Source organism: Tenrec ecaudatus, chromosome 16, assembly GCF_050624435.1.
Source record: "Tenrec ecaudatus isolate mTenEca1 chromosome 16, mTenEca1.hap1, whole genome shotgun sequence".
Taxonomy (NCBI): Eukaryota; Metazoa; Chordata; class Mammalia; order Afrosoricida; family Tenrecidae; genus Tenrec; species Tenrec ecaudatus.
In genome coordinates, this window is record NC_134545.1 from 85,450,224 (window position 1) to 85,468,291 (window position 18,068).

The following is an 18,068-nucleotide window of genomic DNA, read 5'->3' on the forward strand; positions in this document are numbered from 1 at the left end:
ATACCGCTTACTGGTGGCATGACCTTGGGCAAGTCAACTTCTACCCCGCTTTGTTCTCTCCATCAAATGGAGATGTGGCGGGACTTCCTTCTTGGGCATGGTGCAGAGGGTCAAGGACATGAAAGGCAGAGCCAACCCCATCTAGGAAGGTGGGTCTTTGTGTGTCTCGAGGGAGAGGCCCAAGTGGCAGGGTTATGTTGCTAGGGGAAACCAAGTTTCTGGACACAGGCTTCTAACCTTGGGGTGGTTCTGTGGAACTAGGGCAGCCTCAAGGAATTGCTGCGGGGGCTAAGCTCACAGACAGGACCAGGGCAGAGGGGAAAGACGCCAGCCTCCCAGCCTCCCACATGTGATTTAGAGGGCCCCTGTCTAGCTACTCATTGCCTCTGCGACTACCCAGATGGACCCCATGCCATTGCTTAGCATCCACAGGCATTTAGTTGTGTGTAAATAATGACAGCACCCCCTTCTTCGTCTCCCCTGGGAGCATGACTCCCTCCATCCATCAGCGTGTTTCCGCTCCCACATACAAGCTGATTATGTCTGTTTTATGGACCCTTGTATAAGTTTTTACCCTGCTAATGCAAGTGTGCGCACCATCTCAAGACCTTCGGGTGCAGACGGGAGGTGGAATGCCAAGTGGTGGGAAGGTGTATGCAATTTGCTGGGCCATAGGAGCACGTGAAGAGCCCCTCAGGTGGGAACATCTGCCTGGGATGTGGACAGGCCAGTGAGCAGAGCGAGCTCCAAGTCAGGCCTGAAGCACCTGTGAGCTGAGGCCCAGGTGTGTGTGCCTAGAACGTTGCCCAAAGGGCCCTGTAGGCTTCACCTTGCATTTTGTTGGTAACTGGATGGGGAAGCACGGAGCCTGTCTCCAGGGGTGACCTGGGGCCCAAGGCTAGAGACACCACGGTGGGGGACCCATAGCCCCCTCAGGTTGTGTGGGAGCTCGTCACCCTTTCAAGAGGAGCCTGCTCTCCCAGTCTCCAGTCTTGCCCTGGTCTTCGCCCTGCCTGTCTTTCGGGATCTCTCAGTGTCTGTCTGTCTCTTATTTACTCTAGTTGAGGTATACACTGATCCTGCCCACATTAGAGGAGGTGGAGGTTTGCATCTGGTCTGGACTTTAAGAGGTATGGGGGCCAGAGGGAACTTGGTGTGGGGGTCAGGGGAAACAGCTTGGGGGTGGTGGTTAGAGACCATCCAGAGTGGGTTCCTAAGGGCCAGAGAGGCGGGGAAAGGGAGGAGGCCACCCAGGTTTCCGCCACAACTAAGAGGCCGATAGCGCCCCAGGCCTGGATCGCTTCTGCCTTGGGTCACTGATGGGGTTTGGGCCGAGCCCCCAGTGGCCTGAAGGGTCAGGCACCTGGTGGCTGGGGGACACTTTTTCCAGCTCTTGGAAAAACAAAGAGCAGATCGGGTAGTAAAACAAAAGCAAAGGAGACCTGGAAGCACCTGACAGCCCTAATTCATCACGGCCCAAGTTTTTTCCTGTGTTCCCATTATATTTGTTTGTAAAAGTGGAAATCAATTTTGAAGGTAATTTTCTGGAAAGAATGGAAGGGAGGTGGGAGGGCCGGATAAGGCAGAGATGGTAAAAGGAAAAATTTAGGCCAGGCACAGCCCAGGGGCAGCTCTTGGCAAGGTGAAAGAAAATTGCATATTCAATCTCCATCCATGAATCTCCCTCACTGCTGCCCGCCTCCTGCTTGAAAACAATGAAGGCTTTTTCCCAACGCTGGGCAGGGCCTCGGTATCAGCCTCACTTTAACTTCAGGGTCATTAATTCCCTGATTATTGAAGGAGAAGAGAGGGTTGCAGCATCGTCAATTCCAAAGGCACCCCCCTCCCACCTCCATGTGATCAAGCGCTGGCCGGGGCAGGGTGGGGGGCAGCGGGGTGAGGTGAGGTGCGGTTTCAGGAGAGCAAGGAGGTGGGGAGGGAAGAGATGGGGAGCCCATTGGTCTTGGGGGGGTGAAGCCAGGAGGAGGGGGGCGAAGGCAGTCATTACTGCATACCTCTGTTGTGTTGTTACAGCAAATTAAAAGTAGCATGTTCCACTCCACAGCTATCTTTGGGGAGGGAGGGGCACCGAGGGAGGTGGGGGATCTTATCATTGCTTCTTCAGCAGACCAGCCGTGGTGTCACCGTGTGAGGTGACATTTGAATTTACAATTCCGCTGAGAAAAGCCATTAATTCACAAATTAACATTTCTCCCTCTCCCTCTCTCTTTAACACTCTCTCCCTCTCTCACATGGATGTGCAAGCAATTGAAAAGACAAAGGAAATAGCCTTAAGGAAGAGACTTTACTGCTAGTCTGTCTGTGCCGAGATTGCTCCCCCTGCTTCCAGATAGATAAACCAATTACCTGAGCAGCTCGGCTCCTGGCCGCCCGAGATCGCCTCCTTTTGTAGGCTGCCTCAGCGGCTGCCTCACACTCTGGGTAGCTCATTAATGTAAACCAGGCATGCCCTGGTCACCGACTTCTCCTCCCCACTCCGCTCACTGTCTGGCGGGGCATCGGGAAGATTGCTGGCCTCAGAAAGGGGGCCAAGGAGGAACCCCCAGGAGACTCGAGGGTACCACAGCTAGGCTGCCCGGGCCTTGGGTCTTTGGGGACAGCCACTGGTCTTGGAGGAGGCTGATGGAGGTGGGGGGTGGGGGGGTGAGGGTGGTAGTTTAAGGCTGTCTGCTCCCAGGCAGGCTGGTTCTGAACAGAGTGAGGGCTGGGCAGACCGGCCGGGACCAAGGCCAAGGCCAAGGCCAAGGCAGGGGCCTCTGGTTCTGCTCTCTGAGACCTTAGGAACCAGACGCTGGAGGCTGGCAGAGGCAGAGAGGAGCTGAGCCCTCCCCGCCTGGGAAGAGCTGGGAGAAGCCTTGCTGAGCGCACTCCATTTTTGTGGGACAAGATTCAGCCTGGAGGAGCTAGAAGCGGGGGGCCGAAGAGGGCACAGCAGCCTTGCTGAAGCCCACTGCATTGGGTAAACAAAACCAGTTGCGCCATCTCCTTACCAAAACACAGTACTTAGGTACAGCGATGTCTGTTTATACACACACACACACACACACACACACACACACACACACACACACACACACGGCCATCCAGGTGCCCTCTTGGAAAATACCCACTTAAGAACATGCGCTCTGAGTTCTAAAGTGAGCTTACGTTGTGCGTGGGCAGGGACTGGCAGAGCTTCTCTGGAGTTTCCTCCCTTTGAGCCCCTATCACTCCACCCGCCAGGGCTCTTGAAGGTCCCTTGGTGCAGCTAGGGGTTTGTGCTCACCTGGCAACCTAGGTGGGTGGGTGGAACTCCTCTATAGTACTGAGAAGGAAAGGTCAGGCCGTCTGTTTCTATGCAGATCCTTGCCCCACAGCAGTTCCGTTCTGTCGCACACAGGGCCCCAGGGGCTGGGCTGGGCTCTGCGGCAATGGCTTGGGTTCTGGTTGCTCAGGCTCCGAGGTCAGCATAAGAAGACAGTCCGGCAGCTCCGGGAAGCAGAGCAGAGTTTAGGTGTATAAGAAGAGGGTTCTGGTAGCGCAGCGATTAGGCTTTCAACGGCTAACAGAAAGGTCTGTGGTTGGAACCTACCAGCTGCTTCTCAGAAGAGAGACGCGGCGTGGCGCCTGCACCTGCACAGATGAACAGAGCTAGAAATCTGGTGGGGGCGTTCTGTCCTGTCCTGGAGGGTCATTCGGAGTCGGCATCGACTTAATGGTGATGGTTTTGCGTTGGGTTTGGGGTTCTGTGAGTTATTGTTGGGAGGACGTCGCTCAGACACAAGCTAACCCCCTACAGCTGTCAGAGAAGGCCTGTGGAAGTCCGGAAAGCAAGTCTTCAGCAAGGGAGTCGTCTGTCTAGACCAGTGTCTGCATTTAGCCTGGCGGTACTCTTGGGGAAGCATTGGACTGCTAGCTGTCAGGTTGGCGGTTCAAACCCACCAGCCGATCCAAGAGAGAAAGAGGCGCTAACTGCTCCCTCCGAGAATGATAGCCTCCCAATCCCTATCTAGGGTGGCGACCAATCCACTCGATAGCAGTGTTTGATTTTTTTTGGCTTTGTTAGTCAATACCTGGCTCATATATCTTCCAGTGCCCCCAAAGGGGGCCTTAGATTCAAAGGGGAGACTTTTTAAGACACACACACAAGTCACTTAAGAATATGCATTCATGGTTAAGATAGATCTTCCCAGTAATACCCGTTTAAACCTAAGGAGGATCTATTTTTATCTTAGTGAAATCACATAGTTGAGCCAAGCTTTCTGCTGTCCCTGAGCCCGTGGGGCAGTGGCCGTGGCCGTGTCATCTATACCGATGGAGGTGTGGGTATGCCAGCACTCTCCCTTGGGTCCGGCACACCCCTGGACTTGTGTTTTCTGTGTGTGTATGTGGGGGGGGGGGTAGCCTTGGCTGTGTGCAGCTGACATAGGGACCTAGATTTCCACACCGATCCCTGCTTGTAGCCAGAGACTGCTGCCTTATGGCTCACTCCCTTAGTCGTCTGACTAGTTCATGTCATTGGGGGGCGAAAGTGGCAGGGGCTCATTGGAACTATTCTAATTAGGTTTTAACAGCAAGAGAGCTTCAGAGTAACAGGCCCCCAAGCAAGACTGGGTTGGTGGGCCCTACCTGCCAGGAGAGGATGCATAGATGTAATGGAGAAGCGGCTGTGTGTCCCTCCATCACTGGAAGTCTGATGGGTGTAGTACAGGGGTCACAACTTTCTCAGCTAAGGCCATCTGGTGCTCCCTCCCCCCTCAAATACCTGTATGCAGGTGTGCACGTGTATGCATGCCCACCTCTTCAGAGCCTATCTCTGAGCTCCTAGCCCCCTAGCTGGCACCTCCTTCATATAGCCCTGTGGGTAGACTCCGCTGTGTGCCACCCCCACCCCCCCTCCCAACTGCAAGAACACCTAGCGAGAAATCTGCTGCCTCAGCTCTGCCTTTCTCCCCTAAGCGCAGGCTCTGGATGCAGGAGGGAGGAGCCACGTAGAGTGTCCCCCAAGTCTGCTGCTCTCTGCTCGCCTCCCCGGGCACCCCCTCCTCTGCAGGCTCGCAGACAGCTGACCTGAGAGACCCCTTGGAAAGAGGGTTTGGAGAGAATGTAGAGAAGAAAGCCCTGTGGTGCTGGGGGGCAGGAGGAACCAGCCCTGCCAGCCTCACCCACCCTTCCCCTCCCCACCCTGCCTTCCTCGGGGCTCTGGTGGCCTGGGGGCTCAATGGGACCCTCCCAGGTTGCCCCTTAGGGGTGGAAAGGCCAGGAAGGCTTGGGGGAGGGCTGAGAGACAGATCACGAGCCTCAGAGCCCAGTGGCAGCAGAGCCCGTAATTCAAACCATCCTGACCCTTCAGTGAACCCGAACCTGCTGACCTTGACAGCACCAGACAAGGGAGGCCTCACAAAACCCAACCTGCCCAGAGGCCTGCATGCTCCCCCTCCCTTTCCAGAGCCGTGGCCCCAGCCTCCAGGTGGCTCCCCATTTGGCCGTCCCCACCCAGTGTCAGCAACCCCTCCCTCACTGCAGACTTCAAAGCCACCTTTGTACGCATCTCCTTTAGGCAACTGGGGGTCCTTTCCAGACCTGGGGCAGAGGACCCCCAGGCTTGGCCTAGAATGCCTTTCCCTGTCTCCCTCTGCCCTGGACTTGTGTTGTTGGAAGTGCAGGCAGTAGTGGTGTGTGCGTGCGTGCGTGCGTGCATGTGTGTGTGTGTGTGTGTGTGTGTGTGTGTGAGAGAGAGAGAGAGCAAGAGCAAGTGCACCCAGGGGCGGGATGCAGCAATGGAGACAGAGCGGACAAGGGAGGGGAAGGAAGCAAAGCCTGAGGAAAGAGCCCAGGAACCTGTGGGAAAGTCAGTGCAGTTTATGAAGTTTATGCTTTCCTCCCAGGGCGAGCTGGAGCTGATCCAGCAGCCTCTCAGAACCTGCCAGCCAGTTCCCGAAACAGAAAGTGCGGGCAGCTAGCGACCCAGGGAGAATCGTTGGTCTCTCTCTCTCTCTCTTTCTCTCTCTCTCAGATCTCCCCAGGCTCTGGCAGGTCTCAAAGCCTGGGATTGGGGGCTGGGGTGTGTGTAGGCAGGTTGTGTCTACAGGAGCTCTATGCCCATCTCTCTCACCACCACCCACCCACTCCCAGCGCACTTCCAGCCCCTCGGGCAGTACAGCCCACTCAGATGTGTGGGCACCTGGGTGGACTGGAGGTGTGGGGTGCAGGGCCGAGGGTGGTGTCCACTCTCTGGAAAGGGCTCCAGGTGAGGGGCAGCCTGGGTGGGCTTGGGGGAGTGGGCAGGTGGACTAGAGAGTCAAAGGGACCAGAACACAGCTTCCCGGGATCCCACCCAGATGTCAGCAGCCATCTTTCTGCGGCGGCTTGGCCTGGACCAAGTGGGTGCCGTGCAGCTGCTGAGGATAGGGACTGAGGTCTCTGAGGAGAAACGGTTAGAGACAATATCCCTCACCCCAGTGATTTTGAAGGAAATAGGTTTTTTTAACATTTGGGCAGAAGAGTTCCATGCTAATTGGAATAGTTGCCTTTCTAGAACCTTCTTCCTGCACAGGGTGTGTGTGTGTGTGTGTGTGTGTGTGTGTGTGTGTGTGTGTGTGTGTGTGTATGCTTGGCACATGGAAGCAGGCTGGGGTCCTTGACTTTGGAGGACAGGGGAGTGAGGAGGAGAAACGTGGCTGGAAAGGGGAATGAAGGAAGGCTTTGGGTCCATGGTGCTGATGGACCATCACGTCTGGTCTGTGCCTTGGCTGGGGACAGGTGGGGGGCCACAGAGAGAGGCCAGCTCCCATTCAAGTTGTGCTCTTCAACTTGGAGGGGGAGGTGCCAGAGGTAGAGTCATGGGAGAGCAAAAGACCCAGGCAAGACGAGGGTGGAAGGGGAAGTGATGGCGGCAGCACTGCCGCTGGTGGACAGCCCTCCAGGCCACCTGGAGGTGCTAGGCCCTGAGGGAAACAGCCACTGGTCAAGGGTGGCTTTCGCCCTTTCTCTCCCCTTCTGGATCCCCCCCCCCCCCCCCCGCCCTTACCGCTTCCCCTCCTCCTCTGCGTCCCTCCCCCTTCCCTCCACATCTTTATTGGTTCCGGTAATAGCGTTGATTTGCATGTCAGGCAAAGCCTCAGCAACACACACAAAAAGAAAACCCCAGCCGTGCGGTGTGGCAGTGTCAGCTCTCGCTGTTGTTCGACAGTGTAAAATTAAATTAATAAAGCCCCCAACACAGGAAAACATAACAGGAAATTAATGGCCTTTACTGTCGCTGTGATGCAGTCATTTGCAACCCTGCTTTCCGCACCAAAGACTTCATAAATGCAAGCAGTTTCTCTAAACAAGCATACTTAGGGCGGCCTGGTATGTAATTTTTCGCCTTGCTTGTGTCCTTTGAGCTAACAAAGCCCCCTTGCCTCCTGGCTTCAGAGAGATTTCTGACTGGCTCTGGCCCCCGATTGGCCCCGTGGGGGCAGTGTCCAGGCAGAGACTCCACTTGTGCCTTAGGGACCAGAGGGGGCTGAGATGGAGGGAGTAGGTCCCATGTGAGAAGACCCTGTTTGAGCCCACCTTCCCCATCAGTGGATTGGCAAGTCTCAGCCAGTGAGCTTGGAGCCCTGGCCACCAGGCCAGCAGGAAGACCCAGCAGCCCTCCCAAGTGGGAAGCTTAATCATTCCAGGGAATCCTCCCCTATCCCCAAGCCAGCTAATGCTGGTTACTCCCCTTTCCATGGTCTCTGACCTTCCCCTCCCTGACCTGTACTCACCAGCCTCCTCCTGCTTCTCCCCTGCACGTGTGGTCACACACACCTGGTCTGAATTGTGCCTTGACTGTGGGTCCCCCACATGAGGTCACACCTACTTGGGCTGGCAGTGACTCTGGGTGTCCATTCCTTTATTTTCCAGAGAACCTGAGGACTCGCTGGCTTGGGGAGGGGGCTAACTCCGAGTGGAGAAAGAAACTGTGGATTTAATTCCTTGGGCTCCTCAGTCTTTCCCCTCACTCCCTTCTTACCCATGGCCCTCGGCTCCAACGCTCAGAGACATCCATGGAAGGCGAGGCACAGCTGGTCCTCAGGGTGTGCAATGGCTGGTTTGGGGAGGTAACGGCCAGGCCTTGCCTCCGGATGGACCCAAGCATCTCACTTTGCGGTTAGTCGTCCAGCCCTAACCATGTGCACCACCCAGAAGTCTCTGCTGGTCCTCGGGCAGGCTTCTTGTAAGTCATTTCAGATGATTAAGAGGCTATGAGTGTATTATGGAATGTACATGGGTGGGAATTTGAAAACCATAGAGATAGATGTCGCTTCTCTCGGGGGAGGTTTGTATCCGTGTGAGCCCAAGTGCCACCTGTGGTGGGGTGTGAGGAACAAATAGCCAGGAGACAGGTCTCAGGCTGACAGTCTATTCGTGCAGGCCAAGAGATCACCCAACAAGCCATTGACTGTTCTTGAAGTGCTGGACCACAGGGCTCTGAAGGCGTCCCGGGATGTGGACTAGAAGAACAGATAGGAGCGGTTTTGACTTGATGGCCGGGCAAGGGGTTACGTCTGGCAAGGGCTCAAATTTGGAAAGACTGTCTCTAGAGACACCTGTCAGGTGGAGAGAGGCCCGTGGTTCTGTGAAGGGTGGTGGCAGGACAGGCCCCACTCTGCCCTGCCACTCAGCTCCCGAATTCTCTCTTTTAGGGGTCCGGCTGAGCATGGCAGGTCATCGCTCTGCCAGGACACAGGGCACAGATGCAATGGTTACAGCCAACCTTTCTCCTCTTCGTCAGTTTGATGTCTAGGAAAGAGCACAGAATTTATAGTCTAAGTGTTTGGGTGTGAGTTCCTTACTGGCTGTAGGATGTCAAAACCATTTGCCACCGGGTCAAGCTTCAATCCTGGGCGCGTCTGCATGTCCCAGAAGTGTGCCTCTGTGTTCCGGTGGCTCATTTTGGGGGAACTAGATCATCAGGCCATTCTTCCTAGCCACTCTAGGTGAGCGCACACCACTCTTTTGGATTAGCAGCCAAGCGATTCAACCATTTGTACCACTTAAAATGTTTTGACTAATTATATAACCTTCCCAATCTCAATATTCTCACCTCTAAAATGGAGCTGACACCATCCAACCCAACCCAACCCAACCCACTACCATGGAGTTGATTTCAACTCCTAGTAACCTTACAGAACAGATTAGAACTTCTCCCCAGGGTCTCAGGGGCTATAAATCTCTACAGGATCAGACAACATCCTCGTTCTCCCATGGAGTGGCTAGTGGGTTTGAACCGCCAACCTGGCAGTTAGCCCAGCATGGAGCCCACTGTGCCACCAAGGATAAGGAGCTCCATTTGATGAGCTTCTTTTGCTCCCTGTCTTCTCCCTGCTGCACCTTCTACCATACTGACTAGCTGTCGAAGCACTGACTGAGTCCTGCGGGCATTTCACTTTCTCACACGATGTCGTTCTTATCCTGGAGGGAGCCGCTCACCTGGTTGCCCATCTCTGAACTCATTTTTGACCGTTGAAGGCCCTCTGAAATGAACACTGAACTCCTGAGACAGTCTAGCCAAGGCCACGTACAATGGCACCATTGCCACCCTCCATCTGGAGACTCTACATCCATAATGTAGCTTAAGATTGTGTTCGATTTTTTCTAGCAGCCGTGTCAGACTCAAGCTTATATTGAGTTCGTGGTCAACTAAAACCTCGAGATGTTTTTCACATCAATTGCTATCACGCCAGGTCCACCCCATTCTGTACTTGTGTAATTGATTTTTTTTTAACCTAAACATAGGGCATTCCATTTATCCCTGTTGAATTTCATCTGATTGGTTTGGGTTCATGCTTCCATCCTATTGAGATCATAGAGATGTCTTTTAGATCTTCATCCTGGTAGGTTTGAGTTAATAGATAAATTAAGGAAAGCCACATAGTCTACCAGGGGAGAGCTCTCTCCAGGTTGAGTAAGTGAATGCTCAACCCACAGCAACCATTTGGCTTTTCTTCATTTTATCCATAAAGCTAGGAAGAAGATTCTTTGCTGGATATTAACATTCACTACATCCACAGCATTTCCTCAATCAATCAATAAAAGAGGTCCAATTTAAGTTGATGTACAAATTGAATGCCCGCTTTAGTTAAAGCATAGCATGGACTGATTTACAAAGGTAAATAGGACACAGTCCTTGACCTCAAGAAACTTATCATCTAACAGGAAGATGTGCACATCATGCATCATTATTCAAACAGAGTGCGATAGTGCTATGATCAAGGTTTGAAATACTATGATGGATTTTTTTCAATATATGAAAAGAGCAATTGCTTCTAACCAGGGCAATTGAGGAAGTCTTCTTGGGGAAGTACATTTGATCTAAGCATTGCTAACTACTTAATGGGCCACGTCTTATTCTTGGTGAGTGCATGCAGGCTCCAGGGATCGCCATTTTCTTTGCTAGTGCCCACAAATTAACTGTATAATATTGCCCCCTAAGAGATTTTCAGAGCACAATATTGAATTTATTAGAGTGTTGTTTGCATAAACATCTCTCTCCCTTTTCTGTAAGCCAAGATGACATTAGACCTGTTACGGCCTAACCGTGTATATATGTATTTGTGTGTGTGTAAATGTATGTGTGTGTATATGTATGTGTGTGTATGTGTACATGTATGTGCATGTGTGTGTGTGTGTGTGTCTTCTTAAAGATGATCAACATCAATTTTGAGATTCTACCTGCTTTTCCCCTAGGTCCCTGGTATATGAATTTTCTGACCTGGGGAATGTTAACTAAGATGGCATGGGTTACCTGCCCAGTCCCTTCTCTGATCTAGCCCTAGACCAGGGGTGGGGAACCTTTTTTCTGCCAGAGGCCATTTGGCTATTTATAACATCGTTCTCGGGCCACACTAGGCAGGCATGGAATGAACTCACCCCAGTGTCGTGCTGGGACTGCTTCTCTTTGGGGAGAGTATGCTGTTAGCTGGTGCTGACGATTTGGCGGGTCTTCTTGGGCCACAGGCTGAATGTTCCCCATCTCTGCTCTAGACCCTCTTCCTGGTGCTATTGTGCCAATCCTATTTGGAAGATTCCTCTTGGTTATTATTTATTTTTTTTGGCCAAGAAGACGTAGGCAAGTTGGGATTGAGAAGATCTGCCTTCTCTCCCAGTGTTACATCCTACTTTCCAGCACGGAGCCTCCACCTGTCTTCCTTTTTGTTTTCTCTCCTGATATAACCACCAAGGCCCCTTTTCTGTTGACTCAGCTTCTTCCTGACACGCTCGCGCGACTCTCACCTCCACCCTTGGTTACGGCCGCCTCCTGCCGTCCGTGTGTCCTTTCTAAGAGGAGAAAGAAAAAAAACCAACGTTCATCTGATAATAAGTGTAACACACGCTTCTTGTAACATACTTGAAAGATGGAACACGCCTTTCAAAGATCACCATCCCCAAGCAAGAACCACCGTTGGTATTTCTATGTCCTTTCCAGTCCCCCCCCCCTCCCCCATGCATCTATAATTTTATATATATCATTTTTAATCAACACTGAAAGGATAGTGGATCTTGCTATTTTCACTTAGCATTATTTCAAGACCACTTTCACATGTCATTAAATATTCTTCAAAAACATGATTTTTTAATGGCTGCATAATCTTCCACTGTTCGGTGTACATGTCCTTTTAAAATCTGGGCTCATCATATTTTAACGCTTCTTGCAAAAACAATGACTTCCCTTAAATGCCCTTCTCTTTCCACCCCACCCCCCACCCCCTGTGCGCTGTCAGGTTGATGATCTGAGCTTGTAGAGGAGGCACAATTGCCTTTTTAGAGCCTCCTGTCCATTAGGCACTCCCCCCACCTCCCCGAGTCTTGCACCGTGGGGTCACTTGCCCATCCTTTTCCCTCAGTGCATCTCCATTCCCTCCCTTCAGTCAGGATTCTCACCAACACCGCCTTCCTTTGCTCTGTTTTCTTCCCGGATCCCCACCACACTCCCCTGGTCAGAATTACGCAGCGTGGAGTAGTGGAGAGGACATTGGGTGGGGAACCTGGGTTTCTACTCCAGCACTGACTGGCCATGGCATGGAACCATTACCTCACCTGTCTGAAGTTTTGTTGTTTTTTTCAATCTCTCAAAGAGAATCGGATTAAATTGTCTCCATGATCCTTTCCAGCTGAAAAATGTGACAACTTGGGACCCAGAAGAGCAATTTCTTTTCTGGATTCTTTTCTTTCTGGAAGATCAAATGTGTGAGACACGTTACGAATCCATCAACCTTTATGTCTAGAATTCTTTTTTTTTAAGTCTAGAATTCTTTTGGACCAATCGGCTAATGTTTCTGACTCCCTGCTACCTGCCAGGCCCCATGTTAGATTGACACAAGTGAAAAAGATGGGGTCCTTGCTTGCGAAGTGTTCACAGGCTGGTGGAGAACAAACACTAAGAAAAATAAAAACAGCTGTTACAGATAGATTCCAAATTTTTTTTTATAAAAACACATTTTATTGGTACTTCATCCACATATAGATCCGAAATTTGGCTTCCAAAATCTGAAATTTGGCTGCAGTAAGGAATTTGGGGCAAATACCCTTTCTAGCTCTTGGCTCCCCCGGTTATGAGCGCAGCGGCCAGAGGCCTATTACCTGGGTGTCGTCCTCTTGCCGCCATCTCCTGTTAGTGGCATAACCTCTGGAAAGTTCCTTGACCTCTGTACCTCCATTTCTTTATCTGCCAAATGGAGCTAATAGTATACATTTCTAGCTTAAGTGTTTATGTAAATTAAATGAGTTCATATACGTAAAATTCTTAGATTAGTACCTGACCTATAGTAAACACTTAAAAAATGCTATTGCTGTTAGTGTACAAATGGAATCAATGTATGCATACGACACAGTATCTGGGATCATGTTAGGAACCCGATTGATTATAGCGATTATTATTGTTTTTATTTCTACTGTATAGATCTGCATAGATGGTTACTGAAACTCAGAGAAAGGAGACATTAATACTGCTGAGAGAGGACTGACATGCTCGTCTAGTCTCTTAGGTACATCTGAAGATACTCAGCCCAGAAAAGCTCAAAGGTCAACAGCAAGTGTGCCAGGGAAGCTAGGAGATCCACCTAGCAGATGTCGTGAATCATCAGTAAAGTTAGTGTCCCCAGAGGCAAGTGGGCATAAACGGGCAGAGCAAGACTGAGGCCTGGCTCTTACCCTCTCCTGAACTCAGTGAGTGTTTAGGAGCCGGCTCCGTCAAGGAGAGCAGGTGGTTCGCCAGGGTTAGAAGGCTGACAAAGCCTGGTCTTGCCCAGAATCAAAGCTTTGGGCCAAGTGTCCAAGGGTTTCTTGGACTCTCCTCTTGCACTGAGCCAGGCCAGATTCCCACATTGTCCAGCTAATGGATGGGAGGCCATGGAGTATGTTGTCCACCAGCACTGGCCCTAGCCCGGCCCTCACTCCAGCGCCCCTCCCTTCTCTCTCCTCCTTGTTCTGCCTATTTCTCCTGCACACACTCACTCCATGAGCACACCCCCCTCCCTCCCTTTCCCTCCTCACTGCTCTCCCCCCACCCCTGCACTCCTTCCCTCTCTTTTCTCCTTCCACACTCTGGGACACCACTCTTCCCCTCTCCAGATCTCCTAGTCAGGAGCCAGTCCCCTTCCGCTCCCAATGAGATGGGAGGGCCGGGTGTCAGCCCAGACCTCTGAGGCCCTACCGCGCCAGCGTGGGGGTGGGGCAGGGGCTGCACAGGCAGGCTGCCCTGAATGACAAGCGGGGATATTGATCGCATTCTGAACTCAGCCCAGCCGATAGAAGGTAATTAATGACTCCATTTGCCTCAGTCCCGAGGAGAACAATTGAGTTTGAAACTGCAACAACTGGCAGCTGGGGAGACTGGGGGGCGGCCTGGGGGGGAAGCCTTCAGAAAGAGGAAGGTGGAGTATGGAGGAGCAGGGCCCTGGTGGCGTCCTGGTTAAGCATTGGACTGTGATCCACATGGTGGGCAGTTCAAAACCACCAGCAGCTCCCTGGGGAAAAGACTGTGCTTTCTATCCTCGCCAACATTATAGTCTTGGAAACTGGGGGGGGGGGGGGGGGGAAGGCATCTAGTGATGAGTCAGCATTGACTCAACAGAAGTGAGAGGGATGTTTGGGCAAGGCCCCTGCCCCCTGCTGCAGCTGGCCCCAACGCTTCCGGTGTCCCCAACTCTGAGGCCTGCAGCCCATCAGCCACTGTCACTTCCTCCACATTGGCATCTGTCCGCTGAATGAAGTAAGACCGACTTTCCCCAAGGTTGCTGCCTGCCAGCTGTGCCATCTTGCCAGCCCGTGTCCTCGGTTGTACAACTGAACTAAGGACACGTGTTTTGCAAGGGTTCGGTGAGGACCAGGACAGTGCGGGCCCTGGGCGTGCCGAGCACATAGTGAGTGCCCAGTGAACCAGAGGGATGTCACAGTTGTGGTCTGTGACCAAGAAGCACATCTGACGACGTGGAGCCAAGGCTACTGACGAGGCCCAGTGATGTTCAGCCAGCAAACTTGCCTCTCTGAGACCGTTTCCCTCTGTGAAAAATGATCACGGCAGTCATCCTAGCCCATGCTTCCTAGTGGTTATGCACACGGCGGCTCACTGTGAGATCAGCGGTCTGAAACCACCAGCTGCTCTGGGGAGAAAGAGGAGGTTTCTACTCCCATAAAGACTTGCAGTCTCAGAAACCCACAGGGGCAGTTCGACTCCACCCGCTAGGGCGCCACGAGTCAGCATCAACTCGAAGGTAGGGAGTTGAGTTAAATTGAAATGCTTCCAAAAGTTGAGCAGATTAATGAGTATATGTGAACGTTCTTGCATTTTTTCCCTCAGGAACAGGTAGATATTTACATTTGAGTTTAGAAACTAAAGTTCATGTAGTTATTATATTTTTTTTAAAAAATCCTTGGAAATGCCTCATCCCTGCCTTTTGGGGTTTGATGGACAACTGCCGTTCTCTTCAACTTTGAGAGGTGCCTTTGTGCTTTCTGACCCAGGAAACAGCCTGTCCAATGCCACGACCCCCTCCCCACCTTTGGTCAAGACATTAATGGATTCTTGTTCCTTGAAAATCCAGATAAAATGTAAACCTGCGAAGCAGACAGGACACTTCTGACCCTTGTCCCTAGACCCCAGCCTAAGATGTGTTCTGTGCTGCCCTCCTGCAGCCGCCAGGACCTCATTTGTGATTGGCCGGGAAGAGAACTCTGACCTGGCTCAGAGGTGGGAGGGAGGGCCCGGAATAGCCCGGGAGCAGCAAGGCTAAATGCATGAGGAAATCAAGTCTTTTCGTTGAGGATTCAATGACATTTAAAACCCGATCGCAGAAATCATTGACATTGTGAAGTGTCCCACTGAGGGCGACCCATGAACAAGAGGGGAAAGGTTGGGGGGACCTGCGCCTCCTTTATGCCTGCTGGCCGGAGGGAGAGAGCTCCCTGTGGTGGCCGCTGTATTGTGAGTGACTTTACATCTTCCAGCTCCGCTTGGGGCAGTGTTCGGTGGTGATCGATAGGGTGTTCATTGGCTACTTTCTAAAAATAGATCATCAGACCCTTCTTCCTAGCTTGTCTGGAAGCTTCGCTGAAAGTTGTAGACTTCGTTCGGGTGGCCCTGCCGATCTTTAAAACACCAGCCGCAACCCTTCCGGCTGCACAGGAACATGGGAACTGACAGGGGGTTGGGAAGACCAAGTAACCTCAGGTCCATGAAAGCTTTTTGTTAAGAGCTAAGCAAACAGGACACAGTCAGGGGCAAAGACAATAAGAGCCTTTGTTCCCCTTGAAAGAATAATATGCGTCAAAGTTGTAACTCAGCAATTTGTTTAATTTAAGCCATTTATTTATATCCTGCCTTTCCAAAAAAGATGTGTGATCACTTGCTCTCCTTGAGAACCTGGAATGGGGTCTGGGTCTGAGAGTCTTACTACCTAACCATGACCTTGGGCAAGTCACAGCCCCTCCTCTCTGTCTTCAAGGTAGTTTTCCTGACTGTGAAAGGGAAATTAGGGACCAGGAATCCCCTAATCGCTGTGGACAGCGTCTAGAGCAGTGGTTCTCAACCTTCCGAATGCCCAGACCCTTTCATACAGTTCCTCATGTTGTGGTGACCCCCCAACACATGATTTTCATTGCTACTTCATAGATGTCATTTTGCTACTGTTATGAATCCGGCGACAAATGTGAAAGGGTCGTTTGGGCCCCAAAGGGGTCGCGACCCACGAGTTGAGAACCACTGGCCTACCGGCACCCTGCACAAGTCCCAGAGATTGTAGCCTCAGTTTAAGAAGGGTGCAGAGCAGAAAGTGGGGGTTTCTGGAAGGGAGCCCATATCTTTGATAGGGCCAAGCAGTCCTCAGCTGAGCCCCCTAAGTTTGGCACCCAAACGGCTGAGTGGCATGTTTGGAGGACAGATTCTGAAGTCAGACAGATCTGCCTTCCAATTCTGACTGTATCTGCTACACTGCCTGGCTTTGGGAAAGCTCCTTATCTCTAAAATGAATCTAACCGTGGCTCTGTCCGGTGGGTGTCCGGAAGCCTGGATGAGCTTGCCCGGGCAGCAGTGGCACATCAGCACCAGCTCTTGGTACTTGCGAGCAGCAGCGAGTAGAGTAGAATCCTCCCAGTCCCTTCCTCCCTCCCTCTGCGGGGTCTTACTATGCCTCCGGGGACCATGTTTTCCAACTCCAGTTCCTAAACGTGGTCTGCTTGTGGGCCCAGGACCTCCAGCCACATGTTCCCACCCTCTTCTTGGACTCCCTCGTTGGTTACCTCTAGAGGTGAGGTCAAGGGCAGCCTTCTGCTTGTTTTTTTTTGTTTGTTTGTTTGTTTTGTTTTTTTTTTTAGAAAGGGCTCTCTCTAAAACCAGCTCCTCCTCACTGACAGGCAGACCCATTTTATCCCGGCTGTCCTCTCTGTGGCCGGGGTCGAGGGGCAGGGGGGGCAAGAGTCAAGGCCGTCTCTAGGCCTGGTTCCCACGCAGCCTGGGCCACCTGTTGTGGGTGGCCGTTCTGCAGCTGCACGGGTTAAGTTCTGCACATACTTGGGAACCGAGTGTTCTCTGTCCTCTGGGCGGGGCGCCATGGGTGGGCATGGTGGTATGGCTGACAGAGGAGAACGCCTCTTGGGAGCAGGGCTGATGTGATCAGAAGGTCACCAGCAGGGAGGTGAACAGAGACCTCTTTAAAGTGGGTATCATCTCACCAGTGGCTGTGGCAGGTGTTTCCATATCCTCTGGGGCCAGAGAGGCGTCAGCCTGGTCTTCCCATGACTAGGCATCCTGAGCTGCCAGGCCAGTTAGTGAGTGGCCAGTCCAGAGAGAGCCTTTGCTCAGGGCTTTGGCTTTGAATACCACCTGTGTTATTGTTTTGAGTCATAGCAACCTTACGTACAACAAAAGGAAACACTGCCTGGTCTTAAGCCAGCCTAACAATTGTTGTTAAGGTTTGAACCCCCTGATGCAGCCACTGTGTCAGTCCATCTTGTCGAAGGTCCTCTTCGCTTTCACTGCCCCCCGCTTTCCCAAGCATGAGGTCCTCCTCCAGGGACTGGTCTTTCTGGACAACATGTCCAAAGCACGTGAGATGAAGTCTCGCCTTGCTGGCCTCTAAGGAGCATTCTGGCTGTACATCTTCCAAGACAGTGTTGTTTTCCTTTGGGCAGTCAGTGGTACTTTCAATGTCCTTCACCAACACCATAATTCAAATGCATCTATTCTGCTTTGGTCTTCCTTAATCAATGTCCAGCTTTCACATGCATAGGAGGGATTGAAAATACCACGGCTTGGGTCAGGCACCCCTTTGTCAAAGTAACATTCTTGCTTTTCAACACTTTCAAGAGGTCTTGTGCAGCAGATTTACCCAATTCAATGCATTGTGTGGTCTCTTGACTGCTGCTTTTCCATGAACATTGATGGTGGATCTAAGCAAGATGGAGTCCTTGACAACTTCAGTCTTTTCTCCGTCCATCGTGATATTACCTACTGGTCCACTTGTGAGGATTCTGCCACCCAGGAGATCTTATTTATGTCCCCGTCCAGTCACTCACTCACTACTGAGGGCCTACACCTA

The 18,068-nt window shown here is 51.9% G+C and overlaps 1 protein-coding gene across 5 annotated transcripts in view; it reads left to right on the top strand.

Annotated features, from left to right (window-relative positions):
- Positions 1 to 18,068, top strand: part of PAX2 (paired box 2) — a 93,711-nt gene that overhangs the window by 50,970 nt on the left and 24,673 nt on the right. For 2 of the 5 annotated variants that reach the window (XM_075533965.1, XM_075533967.1), the window contains exon 6: positions 1,062 to 1,130. The exons of the other annotated variants lie outside the window; for them this stretch is intronic. In XM_075533965.1, the coding sequence (XP_075390080.1) occupies positions 1,062 to 1,130 (69 nt within the window). The remainder of the gene's footprint in view (positions 1 to 1,061; positions 1,131 to 18,068) is intronic. 5 annotated transcript variants of the gene reach the window in all.